The following is a 19911-nucleotide window of genomic DNA, read 5'->3' as shown; positions in this document are numbered from 1 at the left end:
AGAGAAGTGAAGAATGTAATCCACATAGTGTATAAATATTTAATAATTGACTCTTTTCAGGAATACACCAACAATGACGGAATTGTCATTCCTGAAGTTGAGGTCATCATTAGCAGAAACTTCAAGATTTCATACACAGCTCAGTGGACATTGAAGATTACCTGGGAGAATGTTCCTGCATATCCAGCAAAGGAAAACAACAATAAGGTTAAAAGAATACCCTATTGATAGAACAGAACCTATAAGAACAAACCATTGTGGTGCCCTGCATATTTCTGTATAATAACATTATGTATTCTTTTCATCATAAGACCAACACATACCAGGCTGTGCTGACCACTGATGGATTCCAGGCCTTTGTGCTTGTTTGGTTTAAAGATGGTGGAATGAATTGGGATGAAATAGATCGTCACCCAAGACCTCTAATTGGTTATTGCAGGTAAGAATACTATTATTGGCTCAGGCTAGAGATTTCAAGCTGGAATGAATAGAGCTCAAGTAGTGATAGTAATAATTAGTAATTAGTAATAACTAGTACACATAAAAAGTATTAAAATCCATTGCAGCTAATGGAAATTCATCTGTAACGTAAAGCAAATGTAGTTCTTTATAGTTTAGTAAACTACCTGGACTCCAGATTGGCACAATATAAGACATTAGGATACGTTTTTCTTGATTCCTTAAAATTACTTTAAAATCATTTTAATAATTATGGAGTTTCCATTTGAGATGCTTTTCAATTCTATAGTATTTATGTCAATTCTAGATGGTATAATGAATGTTACGTGCTCTGTACAATATAACATTCAGTGTATAGCTGCCTTTCTTTGCCTGGATATACAGATATTTTGGGTTATTGGTTAATAATGATTAAAGAATGTAATTTTTCAAGAAACTAACTGTGCATTTTTGCAATGGTCAGTGGGAACAAGGATAACTTTTTCTTGAATGATGGCATAGCTGTGAACATACACCGTCCAGACCTCTATATTGGAAGCAATTCAGGTAGGTGTTCAATTTTTTTTATGTGAAAAATCATGCTGGCAAACATTTCTATATATTCTAATTTAAAATAACTGAGATACTTTACAATGATATGGGAACCATTTTAGCTGTGTTTTCCTAACTTTTTTTTCTTTGCTTCAATTTTTTTTGTGAAAAATGGACAAATGTCAATTGTAAGGCAACAGAGAAATACTAAATAAACTTGAAAGGTCTGCTTTTTTTATGTAATTTATTTTTTCATGTTTTTAGCCATGGCAATTATTATGTCAACTTGGCTTTCCTACTGGAATTTATACCTGTATTTAAAAATATATGACAAAAATGTGTAAATTAAGTGAAGCCACCCTGAAACTGCTTGTGAAAATAATGCATTAAATTCATGGTGCAGTATATGAAAAAAAATCAAAAATATTCGCAACCTCGCCACTCTTATAAATCCAAAGGAAGATGGAAAAAGAATTTATATTAAACTTTCTTCAATGCTTTATCCCAAGATGTTTCAAACACACACAACAAATACATAAAAAATCCAAACCAGCAATACATTTCTGCTATCAAGTGTTACTAATGGTGTATGGATAAAAGGAATACTATTGAATTAAAATACCTTCCAGGTGCAATTAACACATGGGTGGGATATTTGGTTGACATTAAAGTATTTCAGATTGCTGCAGCACAAATTTGGGACAGTGATTGAATCAAATAATGAGCAAACCTAAGTGGTATTGGACTTCTAGGAGGTAACAGCAATAACATCAACATAAGATAACAAAAAAATATAACATGAATGAGATATTTAGTCAGATGGGAGAAAAATATGTACATGAGATGATTAAGAAAAAGAAAAAAAAAGCATAAAAATGCAAAAAATTTTTTTTTACAATTATATATTAAATGTTTGAATGTGAGCATCAAACTTAATGCTATTTGAAATTTAGTTCTACAACATGATTTCTTTAAATTCAAGTCATACGAAGTGCTAGTATTTAACTTAAACATTTACCAGGCCTCTCTATTTTAAAAGAAATAGTTTTCAGTCACCACTCCTATTGTTTTGAAATTTGAAATATTTGTTAGTTAGCATATACTTGAAGGTTTTAAAAAAAGTTATAACATCACCTCTCCTGAACATATAGTCCTTCTAATTTATCATATGTCCAGTGTCATGTTTTAAAGGGCATCTGTTACAACTATTGAGCTACGTAACCTAATAATTTGGGTATACAGGTTATAGTTTGCTGAAAAAAGTCCTACCTGTATGCCTCATATCTGATGCCTGGATGTTGAGAAATCTGCTTTTATCACTTAAAGTAAATGAGCTCTTCTAGGCTATGGGGAGGGCTCTGTCCAAAAGACAACTCTGTATCCGTACTTCATTATCATGTGAATCGCCTCCCATACTGTCATTGTGTACTTCTGATGTAGAGTTTCCATTCTGTAATCTTGCGCCTGCGCAATTCTAGTGCTGTCATTCCTCTTCAGTGTTCCACCTTTCTCTAGGCTTTGGCTTTACATTCCTATTGCGAAGGCACTGGCAATTCACTGGTATTTCCGATCTCAGCGTTCTCTGGCTTGCAGAAACACTGAGAGCGGAAGTACCAGTGACTCGCCTGGCACCTGCACTGTAGGAACGTGAAACCAATGCCAGGGGAAGGGCATTGGCATTGGTCTTAGAATGCAGCAACCAATTCAATAAAATAATAAAATAAAAAATATAATCACTAGAAATTTACCTCTTTTACAGATTGAAAATGTATTGGATGATTTATTGCAGGATGTTTGTTAGGATGGATCCTTTAAGTCTTAGGTTCAGGTAGGCACACAACCCCCGGGTATTGATGTTGGAAGACACATGGGAATCAAGGACTTGACACACACAGGAATTTCAAGTGCAGCAGGCTGGATGAAAGAGATCCTAGCAGGGATGAATGCAAGCACAAATACAAAAAACACAGATGGTGGAGCACACCAAACATAGTACTAGAATCTCAGTCCCAAGACACAGGTGTGTGTCTAAATGGACAAACAACATATACAGTAAGTACTTGGTTGGAGGTGGAAGAATTTTTTAAATGTAGTCTGAAATTCTGCAAAATGTATACTAAATTGAAACAATGTAAATCTTTGTAATACAAAATATCACCATGGTTATCTGAGTAATTTATTTAATAATTGTTCTTTAGATTTTTCTAGTTTACATAATTGAGTGCCCACAGTGCAAGTTTTAATAAGTAGGATATTCCATCCACAAATTGCATGAACGTAGTAAGGAGCACTTGTCTGATGTAAGCCACAATAACAATAGAAATATACGTGGCAGGCCTCTAGACACTTTATTAACTGTCACAATGCAAGTACAGATTTTTTCAAGTATATGTTATCGAACAAATGTTTCAAAGCAAGTGGGGTGGTGACCGAAAACCAATTGTTCTAAATTGAGAGGCATGGCGGATGTTTAAATTAAATACTAGGACTCCATATGGCTTGAATTTACAAAAATAAATAATGTTTTATGTTCACAATCATATATTCATACATCATTATAAATCAAAATAGTTTTTAGGCGTTTTCAATGAGTTTTTGGTTGCGTTTTATTTTTCTTGTGTCTTATGTATTTTTCTCACCTATAATTAAATATAATATTTATATTCATATTATAATTTGTTGTGTTATCAAATTTATGTTATTTATGTTACCTCTTAGAGTTCCAATACCATTTTGGTGTGCTCATGCAAACTTAAATACTTAAATACTTTAACCCCTTAACATCCAATTGCATTTAATGAACCTAGTAAAAAAGCCAAACAAAAAACAAGTGTGGGATTGCACTTTTTTGCAGTTTTACCGCTCTTGAATTTTTTTTCCCGTTTTCTGTTCCATGACATGGTAAAACCAATGGTGGCGATCAAAAGTACAGCTTGTCCCGCAAAAAACAAGCCATCGCATGCCTATTTTGACCGAAAAAGTTATGGCTCTGGGAAGAAGGGGAGCAAGAAATAAAAATGCAAAACCAAAAATACTCCTGGTCGTTAAGGGGTTAATTTACACCAATTAGCCCAATAATGTGGTAATTGGAATGGAAATTATCTTAATTCAATAGCATTTGTCTCATCCATACAACATGAGTAAGGGCATTCGATGCAAGAAATGTGTTGGTAGTATGGACTTTTTATGAATTTGCTCTACCTGTTTTAAACATTTTAGAATAAAGCATTAAACACATTTTAATATTGAGCTAGACCATTCTTACTTTGGGGTTACAAGGCGCCAGGAGAGTGGAAAGGTGCTCAGCCCTGAATATCTATCTGTGGTGAGTTGGCTATTTTCATCTTTACAAATCTTAACAACAGGGGCCATGGCATCTTGTGGCTTCTGCTGATGTAAATTTGCTCTCAATCACGTGGACAGGTATAAATTTAACAAACTTATTAAAGGGTTTGTCTTATCTTTATAAATGGCTGAAATTGACAAGTGTTTATAAAAACAAGCAACTTTGCAGTTTAATTATGGAAAATCCTTTCTCAAGAATAGATGGATATTTAATTCTGTAGTTGCCTAGTTTACCAGCCACTGCTGCAATCTATTAAACTTGGGCAGTTTCATATGCAAGGAGTCCAAGCTTGCAAGCTGTATGCTTTATAGATTGCAATCACTGCTCTGAAACTGACTGGATCATTGGAGACATTCCACAGACAAATTAAAATGCAGATATTTTGGTTGTTCATTATTATATTGTTCTATTTCTGCTGCATTATTTCCTTTCCTTACTTTTGCAGATGTGCGAGGACTCTGGATTTACCAACTGAATGATTCCGCAATGGAGAACAGTCGTATGAAATGTCTCAACTGGTTGAACAATCAGCGTGAAAATCCCTCACAGTGGAATTCTGGTTTGCTGTCATGTCCCTGTTTATTCCAGCAGGCCCAGGCTGATTCCCGCTTCAGAGCCACAAAAGCAGGTAAAGACTCCTGTGCCTTATTAATTATGAATATGAATCACCTAAACAGCAATAGGGACAGTCATGGTGACTACAGCTAGGCTGCTTTCCATTACTATGTTCTTAGCACATTGCCATATCGGTTTTTAGCTGACCAACTTACGTACATGTGACAGTGAGAAACATTTTCTTTCCCTCAAAGAGGTCAATGAGCATCATATTATTTTTTTGTTTAATTGTCAGGCTGCACATCATAAGATATTATTGAGTCTCACCTTACTCAAATTTTTGTCTTAAGTCAAAATTGAAACTGAGGTCACGTGGGAGAAAAAGATGCTCATCAGTACTAAAACTAAGGTTTTTCTATCTGTATGGGCACATTATTACTAGAGATGAGAGACCTTGTTCAGAAAAAGTTCACCAATCTGAAATTTGGCATGAATGTAGCACATTCAGGTTCGTGTTTGGTTTTTCGAGCATTTCTCCTCAAAGTTGGGTAAATTTGGACACAGATGTGTAAATAAATGCGTTTCCACTAATGCTTTTCTTATGACTTTGGTCAGGATAGAGGTTCTGTATGATGAGCGGGGGGGGGGGGTGTTTTATGAGGGGAGGCGGTGTGTATAGGTCAGAAGAGCGATGGAGTGTAATTTTTTCTTTATAACTTAAAATGTGTACATCAGAGCCCAGAAACCATCCACGGCGTCATGCCACAAGGGCTTCTGTCATTAACTGCCGAAGTCACATGTCCCTCTTTTCATAAAAAGGGAACATGTTGTTTTGCTGTAACCTGACGCCACTTTTTCAGTGTAACAGTGCAGAGAGGCTGCTCCTGCAAGTTAAGTTGCCAGAAAGTTAGATAGGATTTTGTTCTGAACTAAATCAACCTTCCAGCATCTAAATAGTTTGTGCTAATAGTGTTGTGCAGTCCGTAGTCCACATTTCCTACTTAAAATCATTTGGGATAAAACTATATTGCAGTCAGGATTTCCAGGGCTCCATTTGCTAATGAAAATTGTTAGGTCTAATATTGGGGTTCAGCCAAGAGGCCTCATTTGCTAATCCAAATCCTTAGGGCCAATAGTGTTGTGCAATCTGGAGTCCACATTTCCTGCTCAAAATCATTTGGGCTCATACTGTGTTGCAATCATGACTCAGGAGGCCTCATTTGCTAATCAAAATTATTAGGCCTAATATTGGAGTTCAGCCAGGAGGCCCCATTTGCTAATCAAAATCTTTAGGGCTAATAGTGTTGTACAGGCCAGAATCCACATTTCCTACTCAAAATCATTTGGGCTAATATTGTTGTGCAGGCAGGAGTTCACATTTCTTAATCAAAATCATTTGGTTTAATTCCCTGGTGCAGACACCAGGCCTCATTTCATAATATAAGTCATTTCTGCTAATAATGTGTTGCAGGCACCAAGCCTCATTTCATAATCCAAATCAATTAGCTTAATACTCTGGTACATGTACCAGACCTCATTTCATAATTCAAATTGTTTGAGTTAATGCTCTGATGCAAGCACCATACCTCTTTTCATAATACAAATTGGATATACATGACTTTTTCATTGTGATGAAAGTTAGGTGGTCTACACTTTCAAAGGACAGCTTGATGTGCTTATCCATCAGGACACCACCAGCAGCACTGAAGACACATTCTCAGAGAATGGGCATCATAAAACCTCCAAGGCATGACAGGCGAGCTCAGGACTCTCTTCCATTTTTTAAGATCAAAATGCAAAAGGATCCAATTCCCCCTGATGGTATTGATATTGAGCTTGAGATTCTCCTGCACCATCATATTAAGTCATTCACAACGTGCTAGACTTGTACTCTGTTCTGCTGATGCATATGCTGGTCTAAAAAATGTGTGACGACTCACAGATATTGCTAATGGCACTTACACTGCTGCTGTTGATAATGTTCTTGCATTGTTAGCTTGACATTCCCAGGGTTGGAAGTATATATCTGTGATGTACACTGTGTGCCTGACTGCTATCATGAAGAAAACCACTCTTAAGATTGTGTGAAAGTGTGTTTTGATACTTTAGCATGCGTGCATCTCAGTACAGGGAGGGTGGGAATCTTGAAAAAATTACTCTTGTACCGTGGATGCCACAGAGTGGCAACCTAGTAGTCAGAACTATTCCTAATCTTAAGAATATGGGCAAGTTGTTGCAGATAGTGCAGAAAGAAAGCGCTCATGTAGTGCAATGAGGTCCAAGTCCATTGTGTTTTGGTGGCAGGGTAACACTCAAGCTTGCTTCTTAAGTCTCCTCCCACCAACAGCGGACAACATAGAAGGGTTCATTATCCTCTTCATATCCTGACTTTTGCTTACCCATAACCTCTTCCTCCTCATCTTCCTCCATCTGTTCCCTGGCTCCTGCATCTTCACTAACCATTTGTCTGATACCATAACCCCCCTCGATCACTGTAATCCACCCTTCCACGGCACCCGCTTGTGTAACAAAAGTCCAAAACTTTGAGATATTGTTATCCCCTCCACATCCTCCTCTGCTTCCTTCTCTTTCTGTGGGACCACCAAATCCTCCAACAGACTATTCAAAGTGTGCTCCTGCATGTAGATGACCGCAATAGTGATGCTGATGGTGGCATTGTCTGCGCTAAAGAGCTTTCTAGCAATTTAGAAACCGTGCAGAAGGGTGTAGAGGTCCGTCATCTGTTCTCACTCCGCAAGCATCATTTTCTCTATGACCATACTACTTTGGCCCAGGCTATGCAAAAAGACATATTGCTTGTCACTGCTTCTACAGTTGCAACATGTGTAGAGTGGAATTCCATGGTGTAGGCACATTGCATATCAAACGGTTAACTGGTAGGCCGAAAGATATCTGTAGCGATGCATGTCAATGATCTGCAGGGTGTGAATGGCAAAAGCGAGCACACAGCAATCATACTTTCTGCAGCAGCGCATCCAGGCTGGGATAGTGGTGGAGCAATTGCTGTTCCACTAGGTTGAGGATGTGAGCCATGCAAGGCACTTGTGTTAGGTTGCCCCAGTGTTGAGCAGGCAACAGGTTTTTACCATTAATGCACACACCTTTCCCTGCATCCAGGTCATCTAGTTGTTTAGTTCTCATTCTTCTGGTGTGTAGTGCTTTAGTTACCCAACGATAGGTGTTTAGTAGTTTAGTTCTCCAACCCCTGTTGTGTACTAGTTTAGTTCTACATATTTTGGTGTTTAGTGGTTTAGTTATTAACGTCTGGTGACAAGGGTCTGGATTCTGTTCGGACCCTACTTCGTCCAACCCCGGATCAAACTAAAAAATCTTTGTCCATTGGTGTAGATGCTTTCTTTCTTGAGTCTGTGAATCTTTGGAGCAGACTTCTGATGCCTGTGGAATAGAATGTGCGAACAGCTCTGCAGACTTGCACATCTGTGGTTCCCTATAGTCAGCTGGGCTGTTGGAGAGTTGTGACACAGGGACAAACAACGTAATTGGGGTGCCACCTCTCAGGACTGTACTGTGTGTGATGCTAAGTTGAAGGAAGGAGAGAGGCCAGTTGATGAAGCGCTTGACATCCACTGGAGCATATGCAATTTTTGTCCCTCATCTACAAGGCATAGATAAGGTTGTCCTGCAAGTTCTCTGCCTTGGGGTACCCCTGGACTCTGGTTTCTCCTTCAAAGCACATATCCATGCCACTTTCTCTTCCTGCCACAAGTCTAACTCTGCCACAACTCTAACATTTTTTCAGGATTCGTACATTCCTTAATCACGATTCTGCAAAAACTCTAGTCCATCCACTCATAATCTCCTGCCTTGACTCCTGCATTCTCCTGCCTTATGCCCCCCTTATAACAGTCTCGCACCCCTCCAATCCTAAACTCTGCTGCCTGACTAATCCATCGATACTGCCGCTACTTCCCTCACCCACCTCACCCCTCTTAATTTAAACTTAAATTCAAACCTCTAAATGCTTGTTCAGACCATTATACCTTATGCATGGCCCATGGCTGAGTGCTGCTGTACCATTATCACATTTCTACTGTGGGTCAATTTATGCCATTTTTCCTGGTGCCTTGTCCTAATTTTTGGAAATGTTTGGCTCCAAGTTGGGTGTCCTTCATGTGTGTTGCCTGAATTTGGTAGACCTCACAGAGTAGCAGACCTATACTTGTCACTCATCCACCTGCTACTGATCACTGTTTCAGCTAGAAATGCTGGTCCAAGCCCTGTCCCATGCATCCATGCTGCACAATTATGCTATTTGTACTCTAGGTCAATTGATTCCACTTTTCCTCATGTCTGCCCCAAATTTAAGCTTTTCTGGGAAGCTTTTTGTCCCCCCCTTAAGGTGTTTTCTACATGTTTGGTTTTGCCTTCCATTGAATTCTATGGGGTTCGGGTATGATCGGTGACCTATTCTTCGAACATCAGGATATTTGCCAAATTGCCGAACCGAACTGAACCGAACTTGAAAGATTCGCTCATCTTTAATTGCTACTACTGTATTATGGTTCTGTAACAAGCTCTCAGTTGTATGTAGCCGAGTCTGTGGGACAGATTGTGTCTCTAAAAACGACTGATTTTATTAGAGTTTGTAGCTGATAGATTTGCATGTTGCAGAATGTCTAACACTCCGAAATTCATATACTAACACACATTCTGCACTGAAAGGCCAGAAATTACCTACTTTAAAGCTCTACAGCCACAAACCAAACCAGAGCAGAAACATTAAATTAATCTGTAGATTTCTGATGCAGCTTATTTTCTTATCTTCAAAATGCACAATAGATTTAACATGTTCACAACATATGGTGTACAGTTCTATTATATGTCTCTGCCTTTGATGCAGACTTGCAATCAGCCATCATCTGCCTCTAACATCTGCAGGCAGATCAGAGCTGTTAACATGTTAAATGCCTTAGCCAATCTCTAACATTGAACACATGCTGGTAGGGGGTTCATTCCATGCACACATTTGCGCACCTGTGTTGTGATTGCCGGGAGCCAATGAGCTGCCATGATTTCCGGGGGGTCTACTGAAGACCCCTGTGCTTGTTGTTACAACACTCCTGTGAAAGCCAAAGTTTAGCTGGTGTTCACAGAACATAGTATTTTTGGCAATAAATACAGAGGGGAAAATAAGTATTTGATGCACTGACAATTTTGCAAGATTTCCCATTGCAAAGATTTGTAATTTTTATAACAGGTATACTTCAACTGTGAGAGACAAAATCTAAAAAAAATCCATAAAATCACATTTTATGATTTTTAAATAATTGCATTGCATTTAATTGCATGAAATAAGTATTTGCTCACCAACCAGCAAGAATTCTGGCTAGCATGGACCTCCTAGTTTGCACTCATTACCTGTATTAATTGCATCTGTTTATACTCGTTAATTGTGTAAAAGACAACTGTCCGCAGACTTAATCAATCACACTCCAATCTCTCGACAATGGCAAAGACCAAAGAGCTGTTAAAGGACACCAGTGACAAAATTGTAAACCTGCAGAAAGCTGGGTTGGCCTACAGGACAATAGGCAAGCAGCTTGATGAGAAGTCAACAACTGTTGGCACAATTGTTAGAAAATGGAAGAAACACAAAATGGAAGTACCTGGTAATTGACCTGAAGATAGCTGAGACCACAGTCTCAAACATTACCGTTAGTAACACAGGACAACTACACTGTATAGAATGGAGGATAGATGGTGCCTTGTATCACAAAATTTTGGCCAACAACCTAATTCTCTCAGTAAGAGCATTGAAGATGGGTCATGGCTGGATATTTCAGCATGACAATTATCAAAAACACACAGCCAGAGCAACTAAGGAGTGGCTCCATAAGAAACATTTCAAAGTCTTGGATTGTCCTAGGCAGTCTCCAGACCTGAACCCAATAACAAATCTTTGAAGGAAGCTGAAACTCAATGATGCCCAGTGACAGACAAAAATCCCGAAAAATTTGGAGAAGATCTGTATGGAGGAGGTGGCCAAAATCGCTGATGCAGTGTGTGCAAGCTACATCAAGAACTACAAGAAACGTCTGACCTTTGTAATTGCAAACAAAGGTTTCTGTAACAAATATTAAGTTCTGTTTTTCTATTGCATCAAATACCTTTTTAGATTCCGTCTCTCACAGTTGAAGTGTACACATGATAAAAATTACAGACCTTCCTGTTCTTTGTAGATGGGAAAACTTGCAAAATCGGCAGTGAATCAAATACCTTTTTTTCCCCACTGTAGCAGTACTGATGCACTGCTATTTATAGCAAATCCGATTGAATGATTGCAACTTCAACTCCTAAGGGGACTAATAAATACAGTAAAAAATGAGTTAAATAATATAATAAGAGGCAATTGAAACATCATATCTAATCCAAAATAGTATGAGTAAAACATGAGCTCAGGGCGCAAAACTAAGCCCTGACACGGACCCATATTCTGAAAATTGAAAACATTTTTCTTTTTACTACTTAAATAAAAAAAATAAAATATATGTTTGCTATCTGTGTAATGATACTGACCTGGAGAATCATATAGCCAGATCCGTTTTACCATATAGTGAACATGGTAGATAAAGAAAACAAAAAACAATTGTGGAATTACTTTTTTTTGCAATTTCAACGCACTTGGATTATTTTCTCACTTTTAACTTCATCACAAGATAAAATGAATGTTGACTTTAAAAAGTACAACTTATCCTGCAAAAAACAAGTCTTCGTATGGCTATGTGAACGGAATAATACAGTGCCTACAAGTAGTATTCAACCCCCTGCAGATTTAGCAGGTTTACACATTTGGAATTAACTTGGCATTGTGACATTTGGACTGTAGATCAGCCTGGAAGTGTGAAATGCACTGCAGCAAAAAAGAATGTTATTTCTTTGTTTATTTTTTTTTTAAATTGGGAAAAGTTTTATCAGAGGGTCATTTATTATTCAACCCCTAAACCCACCAGAATTCTGTTTGGTTCCCCTAAAGTATTAAGAAGTAGTTCAGGCACAAAGAACAATGAGCTTCACATGTTTGGATTAATTATCTCTTTTTCCAGCCTTTTCTGACTATTTAAAACCCTCCCCAAACTTATGAACAGCACTCAAACATGGTCAACATGAGAAAGACAAAAGGAGCATTCCAAGGCCATCAGAGACAAGATCGTGGAGGGTCACAAGGCTGGCAAGGGGTACAAAACCCTTTCCAAGGAGTTGGGCCTACCTGTCTGCACTGTTGGGAGCATCATCCGGAAGTGGAAGGCTTCTGGAACTACTGTTAGCCTTCCACGGCCTGGACAGCCTTTGAAAGTTTCCTCCCGTGCCGAGGCCAGGCTTGTCCGAAGAGTCAAGGCTAACCCAAGAACAACAAGGAAGGAGCTCCGGGAAGATCTCATGGCAGTGGGGACATTGGTTTCAGTCAATACCATAAGTAACGTACTCCACCGCAATGGTCTCCGTTCCAGACGAGCCCGTAAGGTACCTTTACTTTCAAAGCGTCATGTCAAGGCTCGTCTACAGTTTGCTCATGATCACTTGGAGGACTCTGAGACTGACTGGTTCAAGGTTCTCTGGTCTGATGAGACCAAGATCGAGATCTTTGGTGCCAACCACACACGTGACGTTTGGAGACTGGATGGCACTGCATACGACCCCAAGAATACCATCCCTACAGTCAAGCATGGTGGTGGCAGCATCATGCTGTGGGGCTGTTTCTGAGCCAAGGGGCCTGGCCATCTGGTCTGCATCCATGGGAAGATGGATAGCACGGCCTACCTGGAGATTTTGGCCAAGAACCTCCGCTCCTCCATCAAGGATCTTAAGATGGGTCGTCATTTCATCTTCCAACAAGACAACGACCCAAAGCACACAGCCAAGAAAACCAAGGCCTGGTTCAAGAGGCAAAAAATCAAGGTGTTGCAGTGGCCTAGTCAGTCTCCTGACCTTAACCCAATTGAAAACTTGTGGAAGGAGCTCAAGATTAAAGTCCACATGAGACACCCAAAGAACCTAGATAACTTGGAGAAGATCTGCATGGAGGAGTGGGCCAAGATAACTCCAGAGACCTGTGCCGGCCTGATCAGGTCTTATAAAAGACGATTATTAGCTGTAATTGCCAACAAAGGTTATTCCACAAAATATTAAACCTAGGGGTTGAATAATAATTGACCCACACTTTTATGTTTAAAATTTATAAAAATTTAACTGATCTACAAAACTTTTTGGTTTGTAAGATTTATGCATCTGTTAATAAATCCTGCTCTTGTTTGAAGTTTGAAGGCTCTAACTTATTTGCATCTTATTAAACCTGCTAAATCTGCAGGGGGTTGAATACTACTTGTAGGCACTGTAAGAGTTATGGCTTTTGGAAGAAAGGGAGGGAAAAAGTAAATCGAAAAAAAAATCCCCACGGAAATAGCCCAATCATGATGGGGTTAACAAAAGCTAATCTTGTAATAAAGTTTCTTTTATTATGCAGTCTATTTGTTTTTGCAATAATTTGTTATATATGTCTTTTACCTTTAGGCGAGTCAGACTACACCAAACTTTTCCGCAGCACATCTCCTAACTGGCACAATGCAGGTGTGAGATGTGTATACTACCGCAAGGATCAGTTCTTGGAGGGTTTCCAGGAACAGACATGGACTTTTCATTCATCGAGTAATAGTGAGTGAGAAGATTTATTGTAAAACAACAACTCTACTTGTAATAAAGATGCAATTAAATTAATATGTTTTATCTCCTAGATGTACAAGATGCAGAGCTTCAGGCATACGACTGGTGTTGCAATGATGTAGATGATCCTCAGTTCTGCACTATGTACAAGCAGAAGAGACCACCAATTAACTGCCAAAACTACAGGCCATCAAGGCCAGGTAAGAGATAAACCATAACGTTACATAAGGTAACGTAAAATTTACATACTGGTCATCTATAATAAAAACATTTATGAAATAACTAGATGGGGCATGATGCTATCGCATCGGGGGGCGTAACGTCACGATGGGGGCAGGCATGCGGCGCTGTTTTTGCCTAATGGTATCCTGTGATAATCTAATGACTTTTGCATCAGGGGACTCATATGCTTGACGCCTATGCATATATGCATTGTTTTGTCCCAGCGTTGCTGTTGATTTTCAAGAGTCTCATTTGCCCTTTGTTGTCTTTGACGTTGCACCTTTGCTGTTTTCCTTTCATTGTCATTGGCGTACTTTTTAGGAGGAGGCATGTTGGCATTGATATTTGCTTTTTAAAGGGGTTTTCCCATGTACAAAAATTCATTTAAAAAATTGTCTGTGTCTGACCGTGTACAGAACATACCACAGCTCCTGGGCATGTGCTCCTCCTGTACAAGGATGGAGGCAATCAGTGAATCATTTGGCTGATCCTGGCGGTCGTGTGTTCGCATTGGTGTTCTGCTAGTGGTACCGCGCAAGAGGCTGTGTGAGTGTGTGAGTATGAGTGAGTGTGATTGTATGAGTGTGAATGTGAGAGTGTGTGTGAGTGTGTGTTGTGTATATGGTGCGACGATGTTCCCCTGGTGGTACCACACAATAGATTGGTGCCAGCAGCAGTTTCCATATTGAGACACCCATCACTTGGGTGTCCCAATATGGCAGTCTGTGAACTTCCTCAGCTTGGATTTCTGGGATATGGTGACATCTGGACAGAACAGGAAATTAAAACATTGCAAGGCAATAATATAAATACATAGTAAGTCAAAATACATTTCTTAATATACTGTACTTACCTACTCTTTTTAATTCCTCACTTTTCGCTGACTTCAGGCCAGGTTCACATGAGCATATAAAAAATCATCAGTTTCATCCAGAAAACTTGGATGATTTTTTTTTCTCACTTCTCATCTGTATGCAATCCATTTTTTTACAGCAGCATGTTTTTAACCCCTTCCTGACGTACTATCCCGTCCGACGTCAGGTCCCCTGCTTTGATGCAGGGCTCCGCGGTGAGCCCGCATCAAAGCCGGGACATGTCAGCTGTTTTGAACAGCTGACATGTGCCCGCAATAGGCGAGGGCAGAATCGCGATCTGCCTGCGCCTATTAACTAGTTAAATGCCGCTGTCAAACGCAGACAGCGGCATTTAACTACCGCATCCGGCCGGGCGGCCGGATATGACGTCATCGCCGACCCCCGTCACATGATCGGAGGTCGGTGATGCTTCTGAATGGTAACCATAGAGGTCCTTGAGACCTCTATGGTTACTGATCCTCGGCAGCTGTGAGCGCCACCCTGTGGTCGGCGCTCACAGCACACCTGCAATTCTCCTACATAACAGCGATCTGATGATCGCTGTTATGTAGCAGAGCCGATCGGGCTGTGCCTGCTTCTAGCCTCCCATGGAGGCTATTGAAGCATGGCAAAAGTGAAAAAAAAAAGTTTAAAAAAATGTGAAAAAAATAAAAAAAACATAAAAGTTTAAATCACCCCCCTTTCGCCCCAATCAAAATAAATCAATAAAAAAAAAAATCAAACCTACACATATTTGATATCGCCACGTTCAGAATCGCCCGATCTATCAATAAAAAAAGCATTAACCTGATCGCTAAACGGCGTAACGAGAAAAAAAATCGAAACGCCAGAATTACGTTTTTTTGGTCGCCGCGACATTGCATTAAAATGCAATAACGGGCGATCAAAAGAATGTATCTGCACCGAATGGTATCATTAAAAACGCCAGCTCAGCACACAAAAAATAAGCCCTCAACCGACCCCAGATCATGAAAAATGGAGGCGCTACGAGTATCGGAAAATGGCACAATTTTTTTTTTTTTAGCAAAGTTTGGAATTTTTTTTCACCACTTAGGTAAAAAATAACCTAGTCATGCTAGGTGTCTATGAACTCGTAATGACCCGGAGAATCATAATGGCAGGTCAGTTTTAGCATTTAGTGAACCTATCAAAAAAGCCAAGCAAAAAACAAGTGTGGAATTGCACTTTTTTTGCTATTTCACCGCACTTGGAATTTTTTTCCTGTTTTCTAGTACACGACATGGTAAAACCAATGATGTTGTTCAAAAGTACAACTCGTCCTGCAAAAAATAAGCTCTCACATGGCCAAATTGATGGAAAAATAAAAAAGTTATGGCTCTGGGAAGGAGGGGAGTGAAAAACGAAAACAGAAAAACGGAAAATCCCACGGTCATGAAGGGGTTAATAACAGTGGTTGACAAAGCACAAAATGCTTTTCTTTCACAAAAACAAAAATAACTAGATTTAAATATATTCATCTGGCTAAATTCAAATATGTTTTCAATTTTTTTTATCAGGCAGGGTCTTTTATGGCACACATTTCAAGTTTTATGGAAATATTAAAAAATAGTTATCTAGTCAACATTATATGAATTACAGCTTACCTAGAACATTTGTGATGATGATTTATGGGAATATTTTACTTTCGGGATGTCTTTTTTCATGGTTCAACAATAGTCAACCAGCATACTAGGGCATAACTTGCCTTGGTACCTCAGCTCCTTCGTAGAAATCTGCTAATGAAAATGCTACCCATGCTGGTTAATGACAGAACCAAGATTTTCTGGAAAAAAGCCCAATTGGGAGGCCAAGACATAAAGTTTTAAGGACATGTTGCATCTCATAGCTTGGTATGATTTCACAAGATCATTCATTATATCACCATAGCTTTCTGCTTTATGATTTTTGAAAAAAAGAGGAGACATGTTTGAAGGACAGCCAGGCTGCTTTTAGCAATTGATTTACCAGTTCCTAAAAATTGTTCATCATCCATCATCGATCTTATTTGTGGCCCTATAAAAATTATTTCTTTCAGTTTTGCATCACTAACTTTGGGAAATTTACATTTCAAATGTATAAATGCAGCTGATTTTCTTAGCAAGTTGTTTTACAAATTGATTCAACAATCTTAGTTAAATATGCAGTGGAGGTGAATATACTTTTTCAGAAATCACTAAAGGTACATTTGACACATTTTTTTTGTCCATGAACAAGAGATTCACATTTAGGCCATTGTTTTCGAATACAGTGAGACTTCTATCCCTTATTTTTCATTCAATCACCCTCAAATCTCCACAGATAATCCAGTTATATTTTTCATACTGAATTTTTTCTAACAGCAGTTTCATATTTAATGTGTTGCTTTCATATCAGCAGCATGCACATCAGGTATTGATGAAAGGTTGTTACCATTATGCTAAAGATCGGCCTTTAACCCCTTCCCGACCTTTGACGCCACGTAGGCGTCATGAAAGTCGGTGCCAATCCGACCCATTACGCCTATGTGGCGTCATGGAAAGATCGCGTCCCTGCAGATCGGGTGAAAGGGTTAACTCCAATTTTACCCGATCTGCAGGGACAGGGGGAGTGGTGCTTCAGCCCAGGGGGGGGGGTGGCTTCACCCCCCCGTGGCTACGATCGCTCTGATTGGCTGTTGAAAGTGAAACAGCCAATCAGAGTGATTTGTAATATTTCACCTATGAAAATGGTGAAATATTACAATCCAGCCATGGCCGATGCTGCAATAGCATCTGCCATGGCTGTAGACCCCGATCTGCCCCCCCCACCGCCACCGATCGCCCCCCCCAGTTGTCCTTTCTGCCCTGATCTCCTGTGCGCTCCCCTCCTCCCTCCTGTCCGTTCCCCCGGTCCTCCTGTCCGCTCCCCCGGTCCTCCGATCCCCCCGTGTTCCGATCCCACCCCCCCATACTTACCTAGCTTCGATGTCACTCCCGGTGTCCGGCCGTCTTCTCCATGGGTGCCGCCATCTTGGAAAATGGCGGGCGCATGCGCAGTGCGCCCGCCGAATCTGCCTCCCGGCAGATTCGTTCCTGTACATTTTGGTCGCTGTGATAAGTTCTATCACAGCGATCAGAATTAAAAAAAAATAGTAAATAACCCCCCCCCCTTTTTCACCCCCATAGGTAGGGACAATAATAAAATACAGAAAGTATAATTATTTTTGTTTTTCCATTAGGGTTAGGGTTAGGGGTAGGGTTATGGTTAGGGGTAGGGTTAGGGTTAGGGTTGCACTTAGGGTTAGGGTAGCACTTAGGGTAGCACTTAGGGTTGCACTTAGGGTTGCACTTAGGGTTGCACTTAGGGCTAGGGTTGCACTTAGGGCTAGGGTTGCACTTAGGGCTAGGGTTGCACTTAGGGTTGCACTTAGGGTTGCACTTAGGGTTAGGGTTGCACTTAGGGTTAGGGTTGCACTTAGGGTTGCACTTAGGGTTAGGGTTGCACTTAGGGCTAGGGTTGCACTTAGGGTTGCACTTAGGGTTAGGGTTGCACTTAGGGCTAGAGTTGCACTTAGGGCTAGGGTTGCACTTAGGGCTAGGGTTGCACTTAGGGCTAGGGTTGCACTTAGGGCTAGGGTTAGAATTAGGGTTAGAATTAGGGTTGCAATTAGGGTTAGGGTTGGAATTAGGGTTAGAATTATGCTATGTGCACACGGTGCGGATTTGGCTGCGGATCCGCAGTGGATTGGTCGCTGCGGATTCGTATCAGTTTTCCATCATGTTTACAGTACCACATAAACCTATGGAAAACCAAATCCGCTGTGCCCATGGTGCGGAAAATACAGCACAGAAACGCTGCGTTGTATTTTCCACAGCATGTCAATTCTTTGTGCGGATTCCGCAGCGTTTTACACCTGCTCCATAATAGGAATCCGCAAGTGAAATCCACACAAAAAACACTGGAAATCCGCGGTAAATCCGCAGGTAAAGCGCAGTGCGTTTTACCTGCAGATTTTTCAAAAACTGTGCGGAAAAATCCACACACAAATCTGCAACGTGAGCACATAGCCTTAGGGTTAGGGTTGGAATTAGGGTTAAGACTAGGGTTAGGGTGTGTTGGGGTTAGGGTTGTGGTTAGGGTTGGGATTAGGGTTAGGGGTGTGTTGGGGTTAGTGTTGGAGTTAGAATTGAGGGGTTTCCACTTTTTAGGCACATCAGGGGGTCTCCAAACGCGACACGGCGCCACCATTGATTCCAGCCAATCTTGCGTTGAAAAAGTCAAATGGTGGTCTCTCCCTTCCGAGCCCCGACGTGTGCCCTAACAGTGGTTTACCCCCACATATGGGGTACCAGCGTACTCAGGAGAAACTGATCAACAACATTTGGGGTCCAATTTCTCCTGTAACCCTTGGGAAAATAAAAAATTCAGGGCTAAAAAATTATTTTTGAGGAAAGAAAAATTATTTTTTATTTTCATGGCTCTGCGTTATAAACTTCTGTGAAGCACTTGGGGGTTCAATGTGCTCACCACACATCTAGATAAGTTCCCTTGGGGGTCTAGTTTCCAAAATGGGGTCACTTGTGGGGGGTTTCTACTGTTTAGGCACATCAGGGGCTCTGCAAACGCAACGTGACGCCCGCAGAGCATTCCATCAAAGTCTGCATTTCAAAACATCACTACTTCACTTCCAAGCCACGGCATGTGCCCAAACAGTGGTTTACCCCCACATATGGGGTATCAGCGTACTCAGGAGAAACTGGACAACACCTTTTTTGGGTCAAATTTCTCCTGTTACCCTTGGGAAAATAAAAAATTCTGGGCTAAATAAAATTTTTGAGGAAAGAAAACATATTTATTATTTTCACGGCTCTGCGTTATAAACTTCTGTGAAGCACTTGGGGGTTCAAAGTGCTCACTACACATCTAGATAAGTTCCTTTGGGGGTCTAGTTTCCAAAATGGGGTCACTTGTGGGGGGTTTCTACTGTTTAGGCACATCAGGGGCTCTGCAAACGCAACGTGACGCCCGCAGAGCATTCCATCAAAGTCTGCATTTCAAAACAACACTACTTCACTTCCGAGCCCCGGCATGTGCCCAAACAGTGGTTTACCCCAACATATGGGGTATCAGCGTACTCAGGAGAAACTGGACAGCAACTCTTGGGGTCAAATTTCTCCTGTTACCCTTGGGAAAATAAAAAATTCAGGGCTAAAAAAAGTTTTGAGAAAAGAAAAATTTTTTTTTATTTTCATGGCTCTGCGTTAT

General features: G+C 40.3%; 1 protein-coding gene across 13 annotated transcripts in view; it reads left to right on the top strand.

The window, feature by feature from the left end:
- Positions 1-19911, top strand: part of LOC143808019 (uncharacterized) — a 428145-nt gene that overhangs the window by 122807 nt on the left and 285427 nt on the right. For all 13 annotated transcript variants that reach the window (XM_077290233.1, XM_077290228.1, XM_077290231.1 and 10 more), the window contains exons 35-40: positions 61-207; positions 312-439; positions 923-1005; positions 4782-4964; positions 13442-13582; positions 13663-13791. In XM_077290233.1, the coding sequence (XP_077146348.1) occupies positions 61-207; positions 312-439; positions 923-1005; positions 4782-4964; positions 13442-13582; positions 13663-13791 (811 nt within the window). The remainder of the gene's footprint in view (positions 1-60; positions 208-311; positions 440-922; positions 1006-4781; positions 4965-13441; positions 13583-13662; positions 13792-19911) is intronic.

This window comes from Ranitomeya variabilis, chromosome 2 (genome assembly GCF_051348905.1).
Source record: "Ranitomeya variabilis isolate aRanVar5 chromosome 2, aRanVar5.hap1, whole genome shotgun sequence".
Classification (NCBI taxonomy): domain Eukaryota; kingdom Metazoa; phylum Chordata; class Amphibia; order Anura; family Dendrobatidae; genus Ranitomeya; species Ranitomeya variabilis.
Note: the sequence above shows the minus strand (reverse complement) of the source record. Positions and strands in the feature narration are given on the sequence as shown.